The sequence below is a fragment of the Xyrauchen texanus genome, chromosome 5 (assembly GCF_025860055.1).
Source record: "Xyrauchen texanus isolate HMW12.3.18 chromosome 5, RBS_HiC_50CHRs, whole genome shotgun sequence".
NCBI lineage: Eukaryota > Metazoa > Chordata > Actinopteri > Cypriniformes > Catostomidae > Xyrauchen > Xyrauchen texanus.
The window spans coordinates 6,775,074-6,800,961 of record NC_068280.1 but is presented as its reverse complement, the minus strand read 5'-3'; the positions used below and the strand labels follow the sequence as shown (position 1 = coordinate 6,800,961).

The following is a 25,888-nucleotide window of genomic DNA, read 5'->3' as shown; positions in this document are numbered from 1 at the left end:
ATTGCCATAACACGTTAAATGCTACTGACCGCAGTAAAAAATAGTTTGCAGTTCGATATGCAGACTTTGTTAGCCTGTAAATCTGCCGTGTGCTGCCATAGACATGTAAATTACTGAACCATAGCTGACGTAAATTAGTTAACAACTTACCTCTGTCTGTGGATTTTCAGATGCCTCACAAAATTGGACGTTGTCGACGAAGTGTCTGTAATTTTGGAACCACAGGTTCTACATGATGCAATCCTTTTGTTGCCTTTAACGCTGTATTCAGTATTTCCCAATTATACATTTTTGCTGTGTCCTTAAATGCGCGCCGCGGTCTTCAAACAAAGCTGATTGGTTGGTTGTCTTATTGGTTGAATACGGAGCGTTGACATGCAGATTTGTAAATTATTTGGGAAATTAATTGTTGATTTACTGCACATTTTTAATTATACAACTCTTATCTTTGGTTTTATAAGTATTTCCAAGTCAGATGGCTGAAGTCCAAGTGACTCAGTGACTAGAGTCAGAGTCAAGTCCAAGTCACGCGACTCGAGTCCACACCTCTGTTATTTACTATTTAAAATTGTGTTATATATCACCCTGCTCTCTGGATATCGGCATCAGCCATTAAAAAAAAAAACATATCGGTTGACCTGTTATATTTTATATTTTGTTACATTTCTTGTGTAATTGCAGAATTTGTACTCTTCACAGGTATTTCCACTGGGTTGTAGAACACGTGCTAAAACCCGGTACTGTCACTTTAAGAAAATGCGGCATTTCTGTAAAAAGCATCTGTAAACGAGTGAAAGTTAACGACACAAACGGCTTTATCTGTGCTATATGTGATTAGAATAATATGTTTGTTTTTGTTGTTTTTGACAGAAAGAGTATTAAAATAGACATTATTTATTCACAAATCGTTTGCTTGGATCTCGTCTTTGGACACGCATTACACGGAACAACTTTTACACTGAACATGCAGTGAAAGGATCTTGCTGCTGAATACTCCACCACTATAATACGCAATTAATTCACTGGTGAGTGAAATCTAAACATTTACCAGCCAGTGTTTTACATATATAAAGCCAGATTATTTTTCTTTAGTCAATTTCTTTTAGTGAGAAATTTGGTTGAATCAGATTTCACAAATGCCTAGTTTGAGATAAGATGGAAAAAAATGATTGCAAAAATGCAAGTATTTTTCAAGTCTAAATAAAACTGTAAGGAGTAAAAAGCGAAAACAAAAATATATTTGACAATGTAATAAAGTAAAAGTAAAAGTATTCTGTTTAAATTGCACTTGAGTAAAGTACAAACCCCCCAAATAATATAGTAATGAAGTATAATTACTCAAGTACTTTACACCCCTGTGGCCGTCAAAGCCATCTGCGGAACCCTTTATTCTCAAAGCTGGATCCCTTCCAATGCTGGAATTCCAGAACTGAAGAGATAGTCCACCACAAAATGAAAATTATGTCATTATTATCTCACCCTCATGTTGTTCCAAACTCATATAACTTTATTTATTCTGTGGAACACAAAGGACAGAATGTCATGGATTTCCAGCCTCACTATTCGCATTCCTTGAATAGGAAAGTGCAGCATCAAAAATTCTCTGGGATTTATTCTCTGGTGTTTCATGTAAGAAGGTAAGTCATAACGGGTTTAAAACATAATAAGGGTAAATGAAGTGTTTTTTTATTTGTATTTTTAACAATTTTTTTTTGTGAACTAACCCTTCAATCATGTGAACTAATAGTTTTATATTTGTTATATATTTTTATTAGTAATTATTAATATACAATAACCTAAGTTATAATGTCATTTTTAAAATCCAATATATCATTAAAAATAATTGACATTAACAAGCTAGTTTTTTTAAATAAGATGTGTATCTAATTGTATCCCAATTAAAGAAGGCATTTAATTCTATACCTTAAAGATTATGGATTCAAAAGTATCTCATAAATAATTAGCATCTAATTGCATCCTTTAAAGTGTATGCCTTTAATTGTACCCCAGAAATTATGCATTTACTAATTTAGTGCTGTCAGTCAGTTTAATTTAATCACGATTAATTGCATAATTTTTTGTAGGTAATCACGATTAATCGAATATTTTGTGGGATATATGTGGGAGTTTGATTACTGTACAGAAATAGTCCCCCCATAGGTTGCATTTTAGTGTAATTGGCATTACATCTGTTAAACTCTCTTCCTCCACAATAATAATCAACAGGCAGACTGTGGCTCTTTGTTACAGTAATCATGAAGCCGCATGTTTTGAACTCCACATGAAAAGCGCTTGCATACAAAAATGTCTCATTCTGCATTTTGGTGAAAGTTAAGACCTGGCTTGCTTCTGTGATAATTAAAATGCACCTTACTTAGTCTGAAAAATACTTGATTTCTTTCACAAGTTCCATCTAGGCTTGTTTTGAACAACAAATAACGTTAAGAGCTCCTTTCTCCATCACTTTATAACTGACACTGGATCATAGCTGTGAGTTTGTGGTGTGTCTGTCAGTGTAATGACTCCAGGCGGACACATCGAAAAGTGTCCACCCTTCAAACCAGTGTTTATACTAGTTTATGCTGTATTAAAGGTAAATACGTTTACAGCTCAAATTTAATTGTATCCCATAAACAATAGGCATCAATTTGTAGCCCATAAATAACATTCATCTAATATTCTTTGAATTTTATCCTGTAAAAAATATGCATTTAATTTCATATTAATTCTATGGGAGCAATCAAATTATGTGATTATGGTAACAATGAGTTAGAAATCACCCTGCGATGGACTGGCGACCTGTCCAGGGTGTCCCCCGCCTTTCGCCCAATGTTAGCTGGGATAGGCTCCAGCCCCCCGCGACCCTGTACACAGGATAAGTGGTTGACGATGGATGGATGGATGGATGGATGGAGTTAGAAATCATTTCTCATTTTTGCACATTAATGATATTAATATGAGCTCATATAAATTAATGCACCAGTTGTACTTCTAAACACTCGAGAGACAAACAGCTTTGGTAAATTTACTTGAGAGTGACAGGTTAGAGAGGTGTAATATGGAGGCCTGTGTGTCGTAGATAACCACAACCCCAAACAATACAATGCATGATTTGCATATATTTCACCATGCTAAATTCTTCTGCAGATTTCTCAGAATCATGATCATGAAGCATGTTCTTAGCTCATCTGGCAAATAAATAAAGAAAGGATTAGTTCAGCTGTCTCCATCACGAGCTCTCCGCAGGATGGCAGATGATTTAGAGTGATGTCTACAAGTGCTTCAGGAATATACATCTAACATAATTAGCCGGTATAAAAGTGAATTATGATAATGGTCAGACACAGGAACAATAACGTTTGGTTGCTCATTTCCATAATTCCATAACCTGATCACTCGCTCTGACTCCCCCTACTTCTGTTGTATGTTGAGGAAAATTCTAAACATAATTGTGTTGCTATTTCTAAACGAATCATTTATGAAGTATAAGAATAGTATAACATGGGATTAACAGTTAATGTTAATAACTAAATTCAGTAAATTTAGAAAATCTAAACAGTTTGGCATAACCCAATGATGTTTTCAATGTAATCTGCTGGTATACATCTGGATATACAAATGATGTTGCATTGCACACAATTGCTCTGCCAAACTAAATGAATGCCTACCGATAAACAGGCTTGATTTACTGTTTTATTTCTCTCCAACCTCGTGGTGGCGGAGGACGAATCTCAGATGCCTCCGTGTCTGAGACTGTCAAACCGTGGGATGTTGAGAGCGTTACCGCGGAGACATAGTGCATGTGGAGGCTTCACGTCATCCACCGTGGCATCCACTCACAGCTCACCACACGCCCCACCGAGAGAGAACCACATTATAGTGACCACGAGGAGGTTACCCCATGCGACTCTACCCTCCATAGCAACCAGGACAATTTGGTTGCTTAGGAGACCTGGCTGGAGTCACTCAGCACGCCCTGGGATTCAAACTCGCGAACTCCAGGGGTGGTAGCCAGGGTCTTTCCTCTGGCTTGATTTAATTTTAAAATGATGTCTGTTAAGTTCGAAATGAACAGTGCACTCTCAATTTAGCAAAACTAGTTATTGTTTTGGGTTTTATGAAATCGAGTCCAATTTAAGCACCTAAACAAACTATATTTGTCTTCATGCATAAACATAAACTGGGCTAATTCTGTCATCTGCCTTGCAAGTATAAACATGTTGTGCTTGGCGGATCATTTAAACACTGTTGCTGAGACCCCCAAATAGCATTTCAAATCTATATACAGTATCACAATGGTCCAATGTGGTCTCATAAGATGCTAAAGCACTTTTGTAAGTTGCTCTGGCTAAGAGCATCTGCTTAATGGCTTGAAATTCAATGTAAATGATATGTCTTGGCAACATAAAATGTACCTAGTCCTTTACTAACTTCCTTTACTAAAATGTATTTCAGAATATTGAGATGTTGAATTCACACAGAATAATACGTGCTAACTTATTGTTCGTTGCACATTCATGTAGTTAACTAATGTTAATAAAAAAATAAATACAACTTTATTGTAAAGTTATAAACTGTCTTTGCTTGGAAATGTGTGGGTTTCAAAGCTAACACTTACACAAAGTATCAGGCTGTCGAGGAAAGTTGACATGCTATAAAGAGCATGATTCTTTAGATGAAAGATGTGAGGTGTTGCGGTAAGCCAGAATGGTATCAATCCTTCACTGAACATTAGCTGATCCCCTGGAGGACTTCGCACTTGCTTAAGACTCGAACAAATCACTCCACTGGTTGTTTTTGTCTGTTATTTCTGTAAGTTCACTTAGAAGAGATACAAGAACTAATTTGTCAGAGCTAAAACACAGTAGATACAGTGGGTTTCAAAGAGTCCACATTGAAAATCTGGGACTCAAAATCAAATTTATTCCTGGTAATTAACATAAAGTTTTAAGACATTATAAATGTTAATGTTAACGCTTTGGAACATTCTCAAATCATGCTGGATATCATGGATCATCAGATTCTGCTGTTATTAAAGAAAAAAGGAGACTATGGTTGTCACAAAACCAAAATTTCAGTAGTCGATACCTTTGCTACATTTTACAGCCCCCGATACCGCAACAAAAATGCAATTAAAAACTTTTTTTAACCTATTTAAAAAGTTAAATATCAATATACAGTAATACTAAAGTAAATACTAATTATAACAAAAAAATATATACTTTTTAGGGCCCTGTGAAACGTTTAATTTTCCCCAAATCTTGTGTTTCCATTTTATTTTTTCTGAATTCTATGTTTTGAAGTTTAACTTATGAAAATGGTGTCTAATCAGCCTTGCAGCTTGAGATATTGCTTAAACATTTTTTATATAATTATTATTGTGAATATACATTTTAGTAAATATTTCATTTTACTATACAGTATTAACATATTTTTGTCACAAGTAGTATCAAGCTTTTATTTTGACCGAGCCTTTTTTAGTTTGTATGCATGTTTGACAGTAGGTTCACACCTCTGATGTTTTAATTGTCTATTCTGATTATTAAAGTGAAAAATGCTGTGATTTAATTAGATAAACATAATCTGCCGGCACTGCGTACTTCACTGCGAATAAGAGCTATTTTCTGTCATCTACTACAACACGCACAGCTCTTGTGATTCTCATTAAAGGAATTTAAAACAAGTTAAGCTCAAATGACAGCATTTGTAGCATGTTGTTGAATACCACAAATTAAATTGTGACTTGCCCCTCCTTTTCTATAAAAAAAAATCTAAAATCTGGCTTAGAGTGAGGCATTTACAATGTGGGTGTGAAATCTGTTAACATTAAAATACTCATTATTTACTATTTCAAAAGTATTGCCTCAAGACAAACTATGTGCATGTTAACATGATTTTCGTCTGATAAAATCACTTACTAACCTTTTCTGTGTAAAGTTAGAGCCAATTTTACAGTTTCACTGCCATGATGAAATGTCAACAAACCCTAAAATGACAGAATAAACAACTTCACTGGTCAAATAATACATGAGTTTTAACAGAAGAATTAATAGAATGAATGGAAATGTAAGCTTGACATTTCTGCCTTTAAATCCTTTAAAATTGGTCCCATTCGCTTCCATTGTAAGTTACTCACTGTTACCTTTTATTAAGAAAAGGATGGACGAGTCTAAAAAATGTTTTGTGGTAATCAACATTATACCATAAATGCTGTCGATTGAACTTAACTTGGATTGGACCCAGACTATTCCTTTAAAACAGAGATTTTAGCACACATTCATTGTAAAGCTCGCAGCACATGCAGACATTCTGTATATTTATTTAAATAGCATTCATTTGTGGTTTAATAGTCAGACTAGAATGTTTACTGGACTTTGTACAGAACTCATGCTTCACTGTGTGTATATCATTCCGCTTGTGTTCGTGCCATTCTAAACTAAAGTGTAAGAGCAGTGCATATGTGTCAAGAGCTACTGTAGGCTATGTATCTCTTTTTACATCTATTGTTTTTACATTACATGTGTTAGCCAGCAGGTGGTGGCAAAAGATAATTTATTTTGTGGAATTTGAGCCAGTTAGGTGACTTGAAGTGAATCCGCATCAGCCACTGTTTACTTACAACAGCTCTATGTGATCGCTCGTATGACTAAAGCGAAGAAATAGCTTTAAATGACCATTTCAGCATTACGGCTCATCACAGCTGAGAGACACAAAGGACTGATTGATTACAGAACTCATGGCGCTTAACTCTTACCGGAGTTTCCACATTGGAGAAGACGTGTGGTTTAAAATGGCAGAGGACACTGAGGTTTCTATAGTGAATGACTCTTGCGCACCGGCTGCCACAAAATAGGAAGGAATACCCCACTTCAACGACTATTTTACCACTGAGATAACTGATCTTCAGAAAGCTGACAGCATATCTGATTGGGTGTGGCAACAGGTGATTGCACACGCTCTCATCTCTCTCTCTCTCTCTCTCTCTCTCACACACACACACGCACACACACAGACTAATAACTTTCTATATCCAATAACCAATAATCCAATAACTTTTTAGAAACAGCATTGCAGCCTCGTGCCAGCAGCCGAATCACAGCAGTGCTTATGTAGGGGCATATCACACTCTTGCTCATGTGATATTGCATATATATTCTCAAATTAATTGTTTTCCTATTGTATGATATTAACATACTTATGCACTGTATTATTTCTGGCCTTTTCCTTGTCTTTCATGGTTATCCCTCACCCTCCTCCTACAATCCAGTCCTTATATTCCCTCTTCAATCTCTCCATCAGAATTGAATGGAAATGATCCAAGTGTTCAGGGCATTATGCAAATACACGCTATAGATTTTCTTTTTCATTTTAAGTACATTATTAAAATCAGCTCTCTTCTCCCAGTGCCCCTCACCTCCTATTAGAAAGACCAGGAGTCTCCCCGTTGGCAGTCACCAACTGTCACCGACTGCTTGCCGCAGCTAGTGATTTATTGATGTAAGTGGGAAGCTTTGAAGCTGACTTTGTGACAGCTCCGAGCTTTTAAAATTGAGCATGTCATTGGGCTGATGAATGACTACAGGTTGAGCTCACCCAGCAGCACAATATGTCAATGTCCATGCTTATGAGGAACCCACTGGTCCAAGAGGCTCTTACACTGACAAGGGATATATGAGCTGTGCCAGTCCGGCCTCTCCCCCACATTTGGACTGATTGCATTAAATGTGAAAATCCTGACATAGTTTGAGATTTGATCCGATTAAGGAAACTTGTTTTGAAAGATCTAAAGAATTGACAGGGTACTAAAACTCTAATTTGATTAACTTTGATATTTCTCCAGTGAGAAAAATAAATAAATTTCTCAACCAAATGTCAGAGTAGTTTCTTTACATGCCAAATGTAGCTGATTTAACAGGGCCACGCTATCCAAATTACCAGATACCACTTGAAAATGATGGACTTCACCCTAATGCCTTGGCACTATTTAACAAAATATCAAACCAAGTAGCATTTATTTTGAAGAAATAAAGCAGAAGAGCACTTTTCAAGTCAAGTAAGTTTTATTTGTATAGCACCTTTCACAACACACATAGTTTCAAAGAAGCATTACAGAAGATCAGGCATTAACAGAAGATAAAACTGTAATATCTAAAATGTCTATGAGTCATCATTGTGTAGAATGATAAAATATGATTGTGAGTTGTGTTAAATAAGTAATTTAATAATAGTTGTATTTATAATCCCGAAACTGGCCAGTGGCAAGGAACACAGAACTCCATAAATGTTGGTTAATGGAGAAAAATAACCTTGGGAGAAACCAGACTAATTGTGGGGGCCAGTTCCCCTCTGGCTAACATCATGAATATAATGCCAATATTACTTATGTATAGTGCAAGTCATGGTTTAAAATGATTAAACTAAGTAAGTGTTAAGGGACAGTGTTTACAGTTTTTTTCAATTGTTTAAGCACAATTTTGAAAACAGGGCCCGGTTTGTCAAAACACTACACACAATTAGCACAACCCTACACCAAAGTAGCACAACACTTCAGATAATTTGCAAAATGGAACTCTTTTGTCAAAACTATACACTACTTCATAAAAAGAATATTTTGTGACCATACGAAACGCACACATTTCATATGACTTCAATCTTTTTGAACCAGTTGCACACTGCTGTTGCTAACCTAAAACACTTTTAGCAAGTCTAATTGTCAGTGATTAGAGTACTGTAAATGAAGTACACAGAGAAAGTACAACTATACAAATACTACACAAGACCAATGCTGCAGACTGAGGAAAATATCATTTATTTCTCTCCATATACCCAAATCAGTCAACATGGAGAATCACAACAAAACATGTCCCAGTTTTCATGCTACTACAGTAGTGTACATAACACTATTAGCTCAAACAACAGACAAACGTAAAATACTGTATCCAGTACAGGTTACAATTACAGTAAATAACAACAACCATAACAAATTATCTGAAAAAACTGATAATATTGTACACAATACTACAGTAAACGTACTATAAATTATCTCTTCGCCTAGCTGGATCTGGCCAGAGAATTTCATCAACATCATAAGCAATATCGTCATTAGAAAGACAACGCGGGAAGAACCGTCTTGAATGTCGAATCCATCCTTGCACAGCTGCGGCGTCGACTTGGTCACAGGCGTCCTCCATGGTCTGAATGAGGGGTACCTGAGCCTGGGGCTGGAGATCGTAAACCTTCCACCGCCATGCAGAGAAAAACTCATCGATAGGGTTTAGAAACGGAGAGTATGGTGGAAGGTATAGTACGGTCAACTGTGGATGGTGTTGAAACCAGTTCTGGACCAAAGCGGAGCGGTGGAATGACACATTGTCCCAGATGACCGTGTATTGCATCTGGTGCATTTCATTACCTGCTGTGACGATGTGGTGCAATCGGTCCAAAAATGCGAGAATGTGAGGTGTGTTGTAAGGGCCCATTTTGGCATGACGGAGGACAACCCCATGCTGTGAAATGGCAGCACAAAGGGTGATGTTACCCCCACGTTGCCCTGGGACATTGATTATAGCCCTGTGGCCAATGATATTTCTGCCTCTCCTTCTTGCTTTTGTGAGGTTGAACCCTGCCTCATCAATATATATGAATTCATGCAGGATTTCCTCAGCATCCATCTGCAAAACTCTCTGAAATACAGTGAAAGACAAGATTGTGTAGTTCAGGATAGGTCTAGTATACAGTCATTGTAAAAAAGTCATGTGTGCAGTATGCAACATCACAGTGCTAAAGTGAACAATACAAACCTCCACATACTCATGCCGCAGCCGTTTGACCCTTTCTGAATTCCGCTCAAAAGGCACTCGATAAAGTTGTTTCATTTCAACCTGATGTCTTTTCAGGATGCGTGCCAGTGTTGACAGAGACCTGATGGACATTATTGAAAATGGCATGGTCACCGATATTGTTGGCTTGTAGTTCTCTGAGCCTGATAGCAAAATTGGCCAAAACCATGTTTATTATAGCTCTCTCTTGTTCTTGCGTGAATATGGGCCCCCTTCCTCCTTGACGTTCCCGACCCTCAATCCTATGTAGAGAATAATACATGTAACTTACTGTACAATGTCACAGGAAGGGGTATCACAAGTGCTGATATGGTGCATAAAATAAGCAGCTGATTACTGTAACTGTAGACAGATCTTTTACCTGTTTTCCTGTCGAAAAGTCCTTATGACAGATGCCACTGTATATCTGCTAAGATTTGGCTGAACTCTCAGTCCAGCCTCCCTCAGCGTCAATCCGTGGTTCACAACATGGTCCACTAGTGTTGCACGAATGTCATTTGATAAGTTTGGTCCTCTTCTTCTTTGTGCACGTTCTCCTCCTGCTTCAGGTCTTCCTCGACCTCTGCCTCTGCCTCTGCCTCTGCCTCCGCCTCCGCCTCCGCCTCCGCCTCCGCCTCTCACCCTCACTCTTCTTCTGACTCCTTCCATTTTGGTTGAAGGCAGGTGAACCTACCTGCTGCATTTTTATAGTGCTTAAACCTGATTGGTGTGTCTACAATTTAGCAATCATGTGTTTGTGCACCTGATGGCTGTGTTTAACAGATTGGCTCATAGGTGTGGTAATTTGACAGTCAGTGCTTTGGAATTGCAAGGAAGTGACATCATGATATACTTCTGTGTCTGATGTATACAAGTGTGTTTAGTGTTTTGCAAATCACTGTGTGTAATGTTTTGCAAATAGTGTGAAGCTGACAATGTGCTTACAGTTGTGCAAATCTAGCCTTGTGTTTTGCTCCTTGTGGGAAAAGTTACATTTTAGTGTGTAAGCAATCGTAAAAAACTGTAAACAAATATTTTGTATGAACTGTAAGATGAATGACCAATGTCTTTGAAGTCCATCCTGTATTAACTGCAGAAGTTCACATAGATGCAATTGTCCTTGTTAGCTGGCTGATGAAGGGATTTGTTGGCAATTAATTGATAGTCGATGTATTCCATTTCAAGAGTGTAGTCCATCATTAGACCGAGGTGATGCAGGCTAAGATCAGTGTGGTCCATCACTGTTCTACCTGGCCGGTAATTTCGGTGAGGTCAATCCTAAATCCAAGGTACAGGCAATGGTATGTGAAGTATCCCATGTCTTATGGTTGGATTTGGCATCAGTTCATCCTCTGAAGTCCATCGTAATAGACTGAAGTGATGTTTGGCTGGCACCGGCTGCTATTAGTCATCATCACACAGTGACACGTAGCAGTGGAGTCAAACATGAAGCAGGAATGGAGCTGGATCCAGCCAGTTCTGGTGACCTCAGGATAGGAGTCCCGATGTTGAGACAGAAAAAACTACTAAAATTATATTAGCATAGATGTCATTCAATTTATTGCAGAGTTATAGATAATGATCACTGTTTCTAGTTCCAGCAGACCTAACTAAAGCAGCCTAATTGTGAGTTGAAGGATAAATTAGGTGTATTCCTGGCTAAATAGATAAGTCTTTAGTTTATACTTAAACTGAGTGAATGTGTCTGCATCTCAAACAGTGTTAGGGAGACTTTTCCATAGTTTAGGAGCCAAATATGAATAGGATCTACCTATTTTTGTGGAACTTGATAACCAGAATTTTGCAATCATAATGACCGTAATGGGTTATAGCATGGTAGAAGGTCAATTAAGTACCATGGAGCTAGACCATTCAAAGCTTTGTACTTAATTGACATAATTTTAAAATTAATACGAAATTGAACAGGTAGCCAATGTAATGATGATAAAATGGGGCTAAGATAATCATATATTTTGGTTCTCATCAACACTCTGGCTGCTGAATTTTGAACTAAATGAAGTTTATTTATTGATCTTGCTGGACATCCTCCCAGTAATGCATTACAAGTATCTAGTCTTGAGGTCATGAACACATAATTAGTTTTTCGGCATCAGCAGCAGAGAGGATGTGGTCATAATATTTCTTAGGTGGAAGAATGTTGTTCTACAAACATTTGAAATATGATTTTCAAAGGACAGATTGGTATCAAATATAACACCTAAGTTCTTCACTGTTGAAGATGGAGAGTCAAATTAAATTTTAGCAGCTTATTTTCAGAGGTTTTTGGTCCAATAATTAGTACCTCTGTTTTGTCGGAATTGAGCAGATAGACATTTCTGGCCATCCTATCTTTTATATCATTACTAACCTATGCTAATTTGGAGAATTGTGAAATCTCAACAGGTTTTGAAGAAATATAAAGTTGGGTATCGTCGGCATAACAGTGGAAACTTATTCCATGATTCCTGATAATATCTCCCAGGGGAAAAGGAGAAAAGCAGAGGCCCTAAAACTGATCCCTATGGCACTCCATACTTTACTTTTGTTTGGTTTGGCAATTCCTCATTTAATCAGACAAAATGGTAGCGGTATGCTAAATAGGACCTAAACCATGCTAATGCAACTCCACAAATTCCAACAAAATTCTCTAGCCTATTCAAGAGAATGTCATGATCGAGCGTGTCGAATGCAGCACTAAGATCTAAAAGTACTAGAAGTGAAATGCAGATGATAAGATGATAAGACCCAAGTCATTTGTAACTCTGATAAGTGCAATCTCTGTTCTGTGATGAGGCCTAAATCCTTACTGAAATTGTTTCAAGTATTTTCGACATAAACGTTTATTTGAAATCGGTCTATAATTAGCCAGTTCTCCAGGATCAAGTTGTGGCTTTTTAATAAGTGGTTTGATAACTGCCATTTTAAAGTTTCTTGGGGCATGTCCTAAGGATAGCAAGTAGTTAATACTATTAAGAAGAGATTCTGAGATGACAGGAAATACCTCTTTTAAGAGCTTAGTTGGTATTGGATCTAACAACAATGTTGTGGATTTTGATGTTTCAATAAGTTTTTATAGCTCATCATGACCTATGACATCGAAGGATTGAAGTTGCACGTGAGGAAAATTATGAAACTTTTCTGAGGTGCTATGACAGATTATTGCATAATTCCAATTTTATTTCTGATTATTTTAATTTTATCAGTGAAGAAATTCATGAAGTCATTACTCTTGTGCTGCGACGTAATTTCTGGTTCTGTTGAGACTTTATTCTTACCAATTTAGCCACAGTAATGAATAAACACCTAGGATTGTTGTGGTTATATTCTATGAGTTTACTAAAATATGCTGACCTGGCAGCTTTTAGTGCTTGTCTGTAGCTACAGTTTCTTTAAGCAAACACTTTTCACAAATTAAGCAATTGGTAGGTTTCAAATGATAGAACTAGATAATTTTTTTTCTAAGTAAAATATTTGGACTTTATCTGGTTATCATGGTCTGTTTAACACGTCTAAAGGTAATGTGATGAACTACACCTGTGGTTATTCTGCTAGGACACATGTGTACTTGGGGGGAAATTACTTCATACATCTATTACAAGTCATATTGAGACCAACTGGTTAGAAGTATTTGCAAACTGTGTGAAGATCTGAGAAAAGATTTAGCATCATTTGTGTGCCGATACCACTTGGATATTTTGCATCTATTACAATGACATTTTACAATGTAATATGTTATTCGAAGAATGGTTAACACAAAAATTAAGATTCTGTTATAATTTTGTCACCTTTATGCCCTAACCCATATCACTTTCTTTATTTTGTAGAACACAAAAAGAGATGTTAGGGGCCGTTCACACCAAATATGTTACTGCGTCCATCTGTGATTTTTTTTTCAGTTTTTTTTCTTTGACCATTGTGCCATGTCTCACTGTTTTATCAGTGTCAGTGTCTTGCACCAGATCGCCACGTTTTTTAGACACTGTGTCAAGAAAAATGAATTCAACTAAAGAAGAAAACACTTGCTTTTTGCTGTATTTGTGGCACTGTCTGTTTCACTGATGTAAAAAGTCATACAGTTTCGGAAACAACATGAGGGTGATAAAATGATGCAATAATGTCACAATAATTACATAATTTAATTTTTAGGTGCACTATCCCTTTAATTGGCCAAATGCATTTTGGGGCAACTGTATGTCTCCAATTAATGGCCAAACAATATACTGCTCCTCTAGCACAACAGCTAAATTAAATCTTTCCACAAAAGTTAACGTTCATCTACCCTAATTTTTCATAGAAACATTAGTTTCCTGTCATCTAATTTTTTTAGTCCATCTCCATTAGCCATCAATAATCATAAAGAATCTTAGTTGAAATAGGCCAGGGCTTGACTAGGTCGGTGACTTCTCTCTGTAAGACAAGAATAACAGTGTGCTGTTCCCAGTAGGGGTGATATCAACAGTGGCATCAATCAGTGTAATAGAAACACGCCAGGCATTGCCATTAATTGTGTGGCTGGGCATGCAGAAACACAATTAGAGCAGTGGAAATTAGGCCATGTGTTTAGCAACTTGTAGGGGTCATGCTGGCTTTCATATGTCATGAAGGCGGCTGGTGAGTTGTTTAGCGAGGTGGTAAGGGGTTGCTCTGGTCTTTATGTCTTAAGTTACACTTCTGTCAAAATTATATATGGTGGAATATAACCGTAATCTATGGGTCATTGTATGTCCTCCTGATGAATGCAATATGTTCTCTTCCCTCTTTCACTCCTCTGAGCTGTATTGCCTTACTGATTTTTCACACCTTCTTTCTATTAGTACCATTTGTGTTGTTCATATTTTTGTCCATTAAGCCAGTTTTATTAATAAGACAAAGAGAGATACTGCAGGGGACAGGGATTGATGGAGTCAAAATTCACAAAACATGTACAGTCTTTCTCCTCTAGGATATACAGATCCAATCAAATCCTTTTTGGAATAAAAATGTCAGTCTCAAATTGTAAAAAAAAAAATTTTTTTTTACTGTTCTTAATTAACATTTATATTTATGCATGTGGCAGACACTTTTATCCAAAGCGACTTACATTGCACTTATTACAGGGACAATCCCCTGGAGCAACCTGGAGTTAAGTGCCTTGCTCAAGGACACAATGGTGGTGGCCATGGGGTTCAAACCAGTGCCCTTCTGATTACCAGTTATGTGCTTCAGCCCACTACACCACCACCAGGCTTAAATTAAGTTACAGTTACTCTCTAAACTCTAAAGTTGGTATTAATTAAACCATTTAATTGATCCTAATGAAATAGTACCTGAAATGCACTGTTCCCTATCTGTCACTCACTCGACATTGTGTCGATGTAGTGACACTAGGGGTCGCTCTTGGGAGCCCCAAACACCTCTGATCTTTGAGAAAAGGCCAATGGGAATTGGAGCATGGAATTTGCATGCCACTCCCCTGAACATACAGGATATAAAAGTAGCTGGCTCGCAACCACTCATTCAGATTTGTTCTTTAGAGCCGAGCGGTTGATTCACAGAGAGCTGAATTCCACTGCCGGTCCATTCATCTCACTAAGAAGCGCATGCTGTTGGATATATGGCACATTTCAGCTTCTTTCGCTCCCTCTGCGCAGTTGATGCAGAGTATGCCCCTGGGCGTTTCGACAGCTAAAAGAGTATATATTCTCACAAATATAAGATTATATTTCTTCTAAAAGAGCACGCACTGACGGAGAGCATCTTTTTAAAGATGACTTTCTATCTGTGTTTAATTCCTAGTCTCTCCATTTCTGATTGCCACGATAACTGCCTGTGCCGTAATCACATTTAGGGAGCGTTTGTGGATGGTTCATGTTCTCATCGCGAGAACATTACCATGGCAATGTTGCGGTCGCGGCTTTCTTTCTTGTGGGGGAAAGCCACTCCAGCTAACACCCCCACCCCCCCGCCCACCCCCGCACCGGGCCTTCTACCTACTGGTACGAGGCTGGGTCGGTTGACACTGGATGCGATTTTTGGGACTCAAATCGGTGCTGCTCCTCCGGGTAAGCCCATGCAGATGCCTATTCCCCAGCATGCTCGTTTGCACCGGTCAAGGGCAGCCGAGGGATATACAGAGATTCCTCTGTTGGATAAGGCAGTTGCGGTGCACCTGTGCCCACAAAACGCCACCACCTGGCAGAATCGACGACATTACTCTCAAGGGCCTGTAGGAATACGTTGTCTCTCATGACTAAAGCCTACAGTGATACTGGACAGGCCACCTCCGCCCTGCATGCCATGGCCCTCCTGCAAGTACACCTGGCCAAAGCACTGAAACAGCTGCACAAGGGTAGTCCTGATCCAGATGTGATGAAGGAGCTGAGCTCGGCGACTGAACTATCAGCCTATGGCTGAATCTGTTTGAGATTAGGAACGCCGGCAAGGTTCGTTTCCTGAATGCACCCACTTCCAAGAGCGGCTTATTTGGCGACACCATCGAGGACCTTGGCCAACAGTTCTCGGTGATGAAGAAACAGACAGAGGTGATAAAGCACATCTTGCTCCGGTGCAGCTCAATATCCCTTACCCTGTCTGCTCACCGAAGGGCTTCCCCCTGTGGTGGCAAAATCCCAGGCAGCAAAAGCCCAGGTGGCGGCTCTGCTGCAGCCCGAGCCAAGTCCTTGGCCCATGCATAGAGCCCCCACACAGTAATATGATGCCCCCCGCCTCACAGTCCGGCACGAAGACACCAGGGAAGGCTCCTAAGTGCCCCTGAGATGGACGACCCAGGGAGAAAGATGTCCGCCGGAACCCTGAAACTGGTGTCCAGACCACTCCGTCCCCTGGTGGAGGGCCTGAAGGAGAATCTTGTGTTCCCTTTTGTTTTGTGTTCGCCAGAAAGAGCAGTTTCCTCACTCCTTGGGTCACACAGCCGGTGCTTACGTGCTTCCATGTGTGGCTGGTGAGCCCACGTGACATATTTGCCACATGTTAACCTCCCCTTCGGGCAGGATGTGGTATTTTCTGTGTCTTTTCCTCCTGAAATAATAGAAAAGAAAAAGAACACCTTCCTGACGTGAATAAAAAGCATTAAAATGCCCCAGTTGAAAATTGAAATACTATTATGGAGAGAAAACATAGAGAGAAAAGGCCACGGCTAGCATGGCCTGCTCCCATACTCAAAGATCAGAGGTGATTGGGGCTCCCAAGAGCGACCCCTAGTGTCACTACATCGACTCAACATTCCCTCTGTCAGGGAATGGAGGTTATGACAGTAACCAAGACGTTATTTAAAAATGTATATAGTTTAAATTCTTATGACTATTGTTGTTGTATTTTTGTAGCTGGTTAATAGTTGTGATTTGTGTGAAATCAACATTAGGGATGATTAGTGTTACGCTCTGGTGAACTTGGAGCCTGTTCAATTTAAGTAATTCTTCTTTACTCAATTGAAGTTTACAAAACAGTGGTTTTATGTGCACTAAGAAGTAGTGCACTAAGAAGATTATCCACTGTGCCATATGGTTAAACAAGATTCCAGTCATAATTTCCCTTATACTGTATACGATGTTAGTTTACTTAATGAGTTAAGTTTAATTGTAACATTAACATAGTTAAAGTTAATTCAAAAATTAAGTTGTACTAGAGCCAGTACATTTACTTAAAAATAAATAAATAAATAACATGCAAACTGATTCCCTTAAACAATCTAAGTAAGGTCAACTCTTTTCTGCATTTTCTGTGTTTAAACCTTTTTAAATCCAGTATACTTCTGGTTTAAACAGAACTTAAAAAACTGGAGGAAGTCTTTTCAAAAGCTCTGTCATATAAAGCATTAATCCTGTTATTGAGTATTTGTGTGATGCTTCCAGCTCCTGTCAGTAAACAGCTTGTGATGGTAACTCTCTTTGTTTTGTCCTAATGTAACTTTCAGAGACACTTGTCAAGACATAAAACACCATCTTCAGGCCTTTTTTGACTATTATGTCTCTATTTCTTTGAAAATTAGACTAAAACTACATTAGTGTTTCTGTAAAGATAAAGTATATCTAGTCCACACCATTCTCAATACAGTATGTGTTTTGTATTGTTTAATTGTATTTTTTTTTTATCTTTGGATGGATGGATGGATGGATGGATGGATCAGAATGCATAAAAACAGAAATCATATCTCTAAGAGATATAGGGGAAAAAAACAATAACCGAAACTTAGAATCTCTGGAAACTGAAGGCACAGTCTATGTTCTTGTCCTCAGATTGAGTTTACAGACTAAAACACATAGTGAGGTGAAATCTTGGCTTCAACCTCAAAATGAATTCCCTCAGGGCCTGTGTGGACTCATCTCATCCATTAGGACTATCATGAGATTTGCCTTGCAGCTTCAAATCCAAATAATTCCATTTAGACACATTTTAATGTATGCTCTGCCTCTCACACTGCTAGCTCCAGGTATCCACTGAACCTCGAATGATCTGTCTTTTTACTCCTGCCAGTTGTTTTTTTTTCTTCTTTCGTTCTGGAGCAGAGTGATGATAATGTGTAACACTGATTTTGAAGGATAGTTTTTCGATAAGCATCATTGGTCTAATGTTTTTTCTGAAGGCATCGAAAAAGTGCAAAACAGATAATAGAACTGGCCTAAAACGATGTTCTAACCAACTTCTCTCAATAAATTAAAATAGGGATTGTGTGGCTTTTATTCCATGTCTGTTGGCTTTGAGGCATAAACGTATATGCATGTGTACTCATAAAAGTTAAAATACGTACAGTATATATGAATTAGGGACCAAATATATTGATGTCTAATCTTGCACTCAAGGGGCAAACTTTTCAATATGTCCTGTCCATGGTTTAAATTGGGATTTTTTGGGATAAATAAAAAATAAAAAAATCCTTTTCTTGACCTGCACACTTGAATTTGAACACAAGAGCCTTATACAGCTTCTGTTTTCATCATTCACAATTTGCATGAATACATTTGATTGAATAAGACTCGATAAAATACACTCACCTAAAAGTTGCTGGTTCATGTTTTGGAAAAGAGCATAAACATGCGCGCTCCGGTCCAGAACTGGACCACGGATCACTGTTGTTGCACGTGTTGAGTGGTGTTAAACTCACCACTGAGATTTATGCAGAGAGGCCTTGGAAGTTTACCGCCACGATTTGATCAAAATCGTTTGGAAGTTCAGATAAAGTGTGATTGGCTGGCCTCATAGAATCACTGACTTAAGAATTACATCATACTGGGAGACTCTGAGAAGTGGTGGTACGCAAGAAAAACTGCCGGTACTCTGTAGACAAAATTAGAGAAGTGCAGGTACTGTGTACTGCCTCACTTCAAGCTCTGATTATGTTACAATTGAATAGTATATGCACAGTGTTCTTAATGGGGGGAAACCAACAACTCTTTATTCAAATTTTCTGATAAAATAATTTGTTATGAAAACATTTACATTAAATTATAAAAAAGTTTAAAATATATAAATGTTCACTTGTGAATCCCACTGTATATTTGCAAGAAAAAATAAAAATGAATACTGAATAAAAAAAATGGAGGACACATAATTATAACCTTTTACAGTGTGTTGATCGAGTGGTGTTTTGATCTCGAGTTGTATGATGCTGCTCTTGTGGCATCATAAGTGGAACGTATAGCATCTGCCAGCGTCCGTAACTAACTAGAGTGAAGCACAATGAACTTGATATTTTTTTAAAATTGCACTCGCTTAATAGAGACGGAATATGTCAAATAGATCAAACAAAAAACACAAACGGAATTGATTGACAAACAAGCATTTTTTTTTTTCTTTTTGAAATCAAAGGTGCTGGAATACCATTCCAGACTGTACTGGCCCAATTTAAAAAATACGTCAAATTATTCAATAAATATGATTTCTACTGAAATATTATTAGGGTTAATCCAGGGCAGGTGTAACTAATGAAATTATAACGAGCAAACAAGGAGTCGGGGTGTGACGTAAGACTGAGAAGCACATGGCACTCAAGAAACAATAACAAAGCCTCATGCTTCTGGGCCTTCATGCCCCACCACCTTGTCTGCTCATTATTGTTTCATTAGTTACACCTGCCTTGGATTAACCCTCTTTTTTTATCTCCCTTTTTTCACTGTCTGGCAGCAGTTTGAATAGAATCCTTAGAATCCTTTATTTTGGTCACACATTATACACACAGTTTTTTGCATATATACAGTGAAATGTATTAGTTTTCACATATCCCAGCTAAGCTGGGGTCAGAGTGCAGGGTCAGCCATGATACAGCACCCCTGGAGCAGATAGGGTTAAGGGCCTTGCTCAACAGCCCAACAGTGGCATCTTGATGGTGCTGGGGCTTGAACCCCCAACCATCTGGTCAGTAAGCCCTGAGCCTCAACCACTGAGCCACCACTGCCCCAAGGCAGTTTGTCTTGTAATGTTCTCCGAGCAGACGTGTGTATTATTCCTCAGTGTTCCAGTCATCCTGTGACCTGGTTGGTCCTGTTTCCTGTTTCCCTCTACCCGATTCCATAGATCCAATACAGTTGTTTATGTTTTCCCCCTCATGGGAGTTTGATTTTATTAACACATTTTTATTTAATTTTTTTCATCTCTGCGTTTGGGTCCTTACCTCTCCCCAAACCCGTGACTCATGACAACTGATATAAGGACTGTGATTTATTGCTCTACGCTGAGCCTTTGAAAAGCACGATGAAATGATTCAACTATGTAATAAAATCCAAATCACAATGGCGAATCCGTTTTATACAGAGAAACATCTCTTAAATGAGATGAAAAGAATCTGACTTCACAGTTTAAGTTAACAGAGTGGATGATTGCCGATTTTAATGACTGACTATTCTTTTCTATTCTTCTCTCTTTTTCCAGCTATACAGCTCGTTTGACTTTGGTCGAAAGTGGCAGCTGGTTCATGAGCGAGTGACTCCGAACCGCTTCTACTGGTAGGTGATGCAGTCGCAATTATTCCTCATCTCCATTTCTCAGACGTCACTAACTTACAATTTTCTGTCTGAACAAGTGGGATTTGTTAGATTGCTGGCTGACATTGACAAGATTCTAAGAGTTTGAGCAATTGAGAAGGACACAGTTGCAAAGCATCCCATGTTTTGTTCCCCTCTTATGCTTAAATGGGCAGGCTGTTGTGCATTTTGACGTAAGATGAAATTGTCTCCACTGTATGAGCTTTAAGAGCTTTGTTGCAAAACTCCTCTCCATTCAATATGAAGACAATAAACGAAAGATGTGGCGAGGGAAAGAGAGAATAAGCATGACAGAAGAAGATGGAAGAAATAAAGATGGAGAGAGATGGTTTAGGAGAGCAGAAGAGAATGGAGGATTGTAGACTCATTATTGTGGGTATTTGCTATAACTACTTGTATCATCTGTGCACTTCCTAGTTTATTGCTTTGGTACTAAGAACGCAAATGTAAGTTAAATGTCTTGCAGAAATTGTGCATACATGTGCAACTTAATACTAGCCGCTAAATAACATTTAAAGACTGCACGGGCAACGAAACCGAGTTTTTGCTGGACTGGGGGGGTTGGATACATGCCCCATCATTCAGATTTTTATTGTACTCCATCCCTAACACACTCCATCCTACAATGCACGAATACACACCTAAAATTATGACTTTATACACACATTTTGTTGCTGTTGTAAATTGTACTTTGATTCCATTTTCCATCATATGGCATTTGGGGAACTGGCAGCCCACAAAGGCGCTCTTATTTTACTTGTCTGGCTGAAATGGACACTCTGTAAGACATCTATTATGGAGCAGTGGCGATTTTTTATTATTTTTTTCTGTCCCTGTAAATAAAAGTCATTTCTCCTAGCTGTGGTGTGTCTCTAATACAGGTCAGTAACTGGTCTGGACAAGGAGATGGATCTAGTGCACATGGAGGCCCATACTCCTGATGGACGTAAGTCATTCTTTCTTTCGTTCTGTTCTTTTTTCTTTCAGATTTGTCACAACTTTACCACCCTATATTCTTATCTCATGCTCTAATCCCTTCCTCCCTAACTGTCCCTCATCTGTTTCTTCTCCTACTTGTCCAACAAAACCTTGCAGATCCTCATATTCCTCTGTCTTCTTGCACTATCCCTCTCTCTTCCCTTGATCAACCCTGATGTCAGAGGAGGAACAGAGATGAGAGGAGAGGCAGGGAGCTTGAATATAGATTCTTAGGCAAAGGATAAAGCCAGTCCTCCAGGCTGCTAGACAGGATTATCGTATTGATAAATTGATAAATCACAACCTAATAAGTGCATGACCTAATAGTTTCAAATCCAGATGACTGACTTTTCTTACGTGGAACACAAAGGATTCGAACATCTGTAGTTTCTGTGCAATTACGATGAATGGAAACTGAGGCTTCCATGATTCATAAATGACATATGAATGCACCAAGGAAAATTAGGACACACCAAGTTATTGTATGGTTTCAAAAATTCTCCTTTTGACTTGCATGGAAGAAATAAATTAATTCAGGTGTAAAATGGAGGCAAGTACATAAAATATAATAATAATAGTAATAATAATAAAAGTAATGTTGTATGTAATATGACCCAATTACTCTATTTCTGAGGAATGCCTAGATATTCTGAAAATCCTCTTTCTGTCTCTTTCTCATCTCTTTATGTAACAGATTGCCAGTATATGACATGCAGGGCTCAAGTCTGCTCTGAATCCAGTAGGACATATCCATTCCCTGGCTTTATTGAGAGCAACTCACTTGTGGTTCAGGATGATTATATGTTCGTACAGGTATGGAGCTCACCTTAATTTGTTTTAGTGTTGTTCATATTTTTGTAGGTCTGCACCTCAGAAAATTGCAGATACACATTCTCCACAGTTCTACATATGCATCACCCCTTGCTTTCTTGAAAAAAAGTAGGTCCCAATTACCAGAGACAGATAGGGGGGTTGGCAAAATGGAGACCAGTAGCTACTGTTAAGTGATATTAAGTGACTACAGGACAATTCATCTTTTATATCAGTAAGTTTGAGGTTACACTAGACATTGATCATTCAAAGTTACTTCAGGCACTGCAATGATGCATTTTTTTTTATAATACCTTCCCTTGACATATCAATTACAATCATTAATTAATCATTAATTAACATATATCTTTTCATTAGCACAATGTACTCTATCATTTTCCCATACTGAATTTCTATACACCCAACACATTTTTTATTTATTTATTTTTAAAATACCAAATTCAGCTTCAGATGTTTTATGTTGATCTAGTTACTCTTTAATCGTATATCATATAGTGCTGACTGCTTAGTCCATTTCCTGTAGTAAATGTGCCCTTAACTGCAACTCTGTACTGCAGGAAAACAGTCTCCAAAATCATATTTATTTTAGCCAGATAATTATGGAAGAACAGGTAACCAGTGGTGGTACAAAACAGGCATAACATCTATTGTAATGGTGAAGAACACACTTCTGAGACATGTCAGTGTACAGAGACAATGGCAGATTAATTAATTTTTGGATTATATAATGACATCAAAATTTATGAAAGTCAAGCAGTGTGTAACAAAACAATATTTAAACAATAACAGCATAACCTTTTGTCTTGCCATTATTCTAAGGTAAGGCTTTCTGAGATGAACAGACCTGTTGGGATCTCGCAATGTTTTCTTTACTGTGGAATGCTTTAATTTCCCTTGCTCCCTATTTAAAAGGCACTGGCAGAACGGTGATTATTAAACCGATAGTCGTGGAACGTGGCATACTTTGTGACTTGATTTGAATTGTTTTTTTTTTATTTATTTTTTTACTGCTGTAAAGTGGACAAACAACTTCTGGAATACAGTGTTAAATGATGTGTTTCACATGGATAATCACTTTGGTGGCTCTTCATTCTGATTGGTCAATCTCCCCATTCAAATATTTTTGTATAATGACCACTAAACTGTATAATTGACCATAATCTCTGGCAACCAATCTCTTACACTGCACTAGTTTTCACATTATTTGTATTTTTTTTTTTACCATTCATTTATTTGATACTCAGCCATGTATTAAACATGATCATGTACAGTCACTTTGTGCTATTGACCCCTTCAGGATGATAAGAGTTCTTTCCATTTGATGTCAAGGTCCTGATCACCATGTTGGGGTTCATTGTTTAAGTATATCTTTTCCCATTGTCCCATGAATACATAAAAATATAATAATCTTGTAGCCATAAATCACCAAATCTATTTGGTGATTTGGTGAAACTTCTGGTCAATTTGTTGTTGCAAATATCTGTCAGTGTGAATGCACCTTTAGCCTAAGTCTGTTAAATGTTAGTTATAGAATGAAAGGGAAGTAAAAGACACCCAACAAGATTTCCGCATCGTGTCTTTCACAAACTTGTTTTGAACTTTATATACAGTAAATCTTTGTGAACTTACTAGGCCTCACTTCATCTTCCAGGCAAGGTGGAGAGAAAATGTTATGTGTGTAGTGTACATTATGTATATGTGTGCTTATTTGTGTCATTTGGACTGCTCAGTGGTTGAGAATAATGATCTTATGCATATGGGAGAAAGTAAAATGTTAATGCTCTAAATTTCCAATTCTGATTCAGGACAGTTTTATAATATTTGAATTACTGTCAGCATAAAATTATTGTCTTCAAAGTACAAATGTGGAAACAAGTATTTTAGGGCACCTAAGAAAATGACAAATTATTGTATTCAGTCAAAGGCAATTTATTTCCCAAAACATGGTCACTTCAACTTCAAACTTGGGATTATTGATTGTTTATATATATGTATATATATATATATATATATATATATATATATATATATATATATATATACACATATATATGAGCAAATTACACATTTCTATGGTAACTGAAAAGTTTCACATGTTGTCTGTGAGTTTCAAAACATTTACTCACAACCCTCCTGGAGTCTTTCCACTGAGCAGATAACAAGTCCTGCCAATTAGCACTGGACGCAAAAGTCCAATGTTTTGTCACGTTGCATCACAGTCCAAAGAATGTGAAACAGAAAAATCGATCATCCCAATTTCTTCTGAAGTTCAACTGCTCCTGGAAACCATCGATCCTGCCTGCGCCAAGCTTCTGTTGCATGCCGAGCCATTTTCGAGACACATTGAACATGCTGTTTGTTTAGAACCTTCTCTCCCTCTCTCTCCTTCTTTATTGAATGGTGTACATTACCCGCAAAGAACCAAAATTGTTTCTGTCATATAATCATGGACCCATTTTATTCCTATGTTTGAATCAGAAGCCTGTTGGGTATGTGTGTATATATATATATATATATATATATATATATATATATATATATATATATATGCCCTCTAATTGAAATGATGAAAAGAGCTGGGATGAATTAAATGTGTCTGCTACGTTGGCGTAATGAAGTAGCTTTTGTGCTGTCGAAGAATTATTGCATTTTTTGTTTCCCTCTTGTACAGCTGTAGGTATGACAAGGCTTTGACTGGTGCTGCTGTGTATGCTAACAACCATTGTGCATTTGCTACACGCTGTATCATTAGCACCAACAATCCCCCTCAGAGTGGGATGGGAGCAGGCGCGTTGCTTGTGAGAATTCAAGATTTCTCTTGACAGAGAATAATGAGGCTATTGATTGTCCTACAAGATATTTACCATTCTCTACTCCCAACTTCAAAGGGCATCGACAAACTGAGTCTAAGCGGTATCCTCACAATCATAGTCTGGGATTATTTTAAACTGATCGTTCCAGGTGTAACCTGTGCACTCTAAAACTAAATTAGTACTCTACTTTATAGCTTAGTGAGATGTGCATGAACAGACTCTTATTTTATGACAATGTGCACAGAATGAGCTAGGGCTTAGTATATAACATGCAATGATAGAAATGTGCTAAGCCATAGAGATTCTGCTTAACAGCGGTCAATATACAGTTTGTGCATCAGAGGGCAGGACTGCTCCACATTATTTACGCGTGAGAGAAACAAAGAAATATGGAAGAATACGAAAATACAGAGCGCAACCTGTCTGAAAAAAAATTAGATGAGGTTGAAGTTTTTATTAAGGGGTGATTGTT

At 37.9% G+C, this 25,888-nt stretch overlaps 1 protein-coding gene across 1 annotated transcript in view; it reads left to right on the top strand.

The window, feature by feature from the left end:
• The window catches only part of sorcs3a (sortilin related VPS10 domain containing receptor 3a), a 336,334-nt gene that overhangs the window by 230,108 nt on the left and 80,338 nt on the right, over positions 1 to 25,888 (top strand). The window contains exons 5-7 of the mRNA XM_052126718.1: positions 20,682 to 20,755; positions 21,676 to 21,740; positions 22,467 to 22,585. Of these exons, the coding sequence (XP_051982678.1) occupies positions 20,682 to 20,755; positions 21,676 to 21,740; positions 22,467 to 22,585 (258 nt within the window). The remainder of the gene's footprint in view (positions 1 to 20,681; positions 20,756 to 21,675; positions 21,741 to 22,466; positions 22,586 to 25,888) is intronic.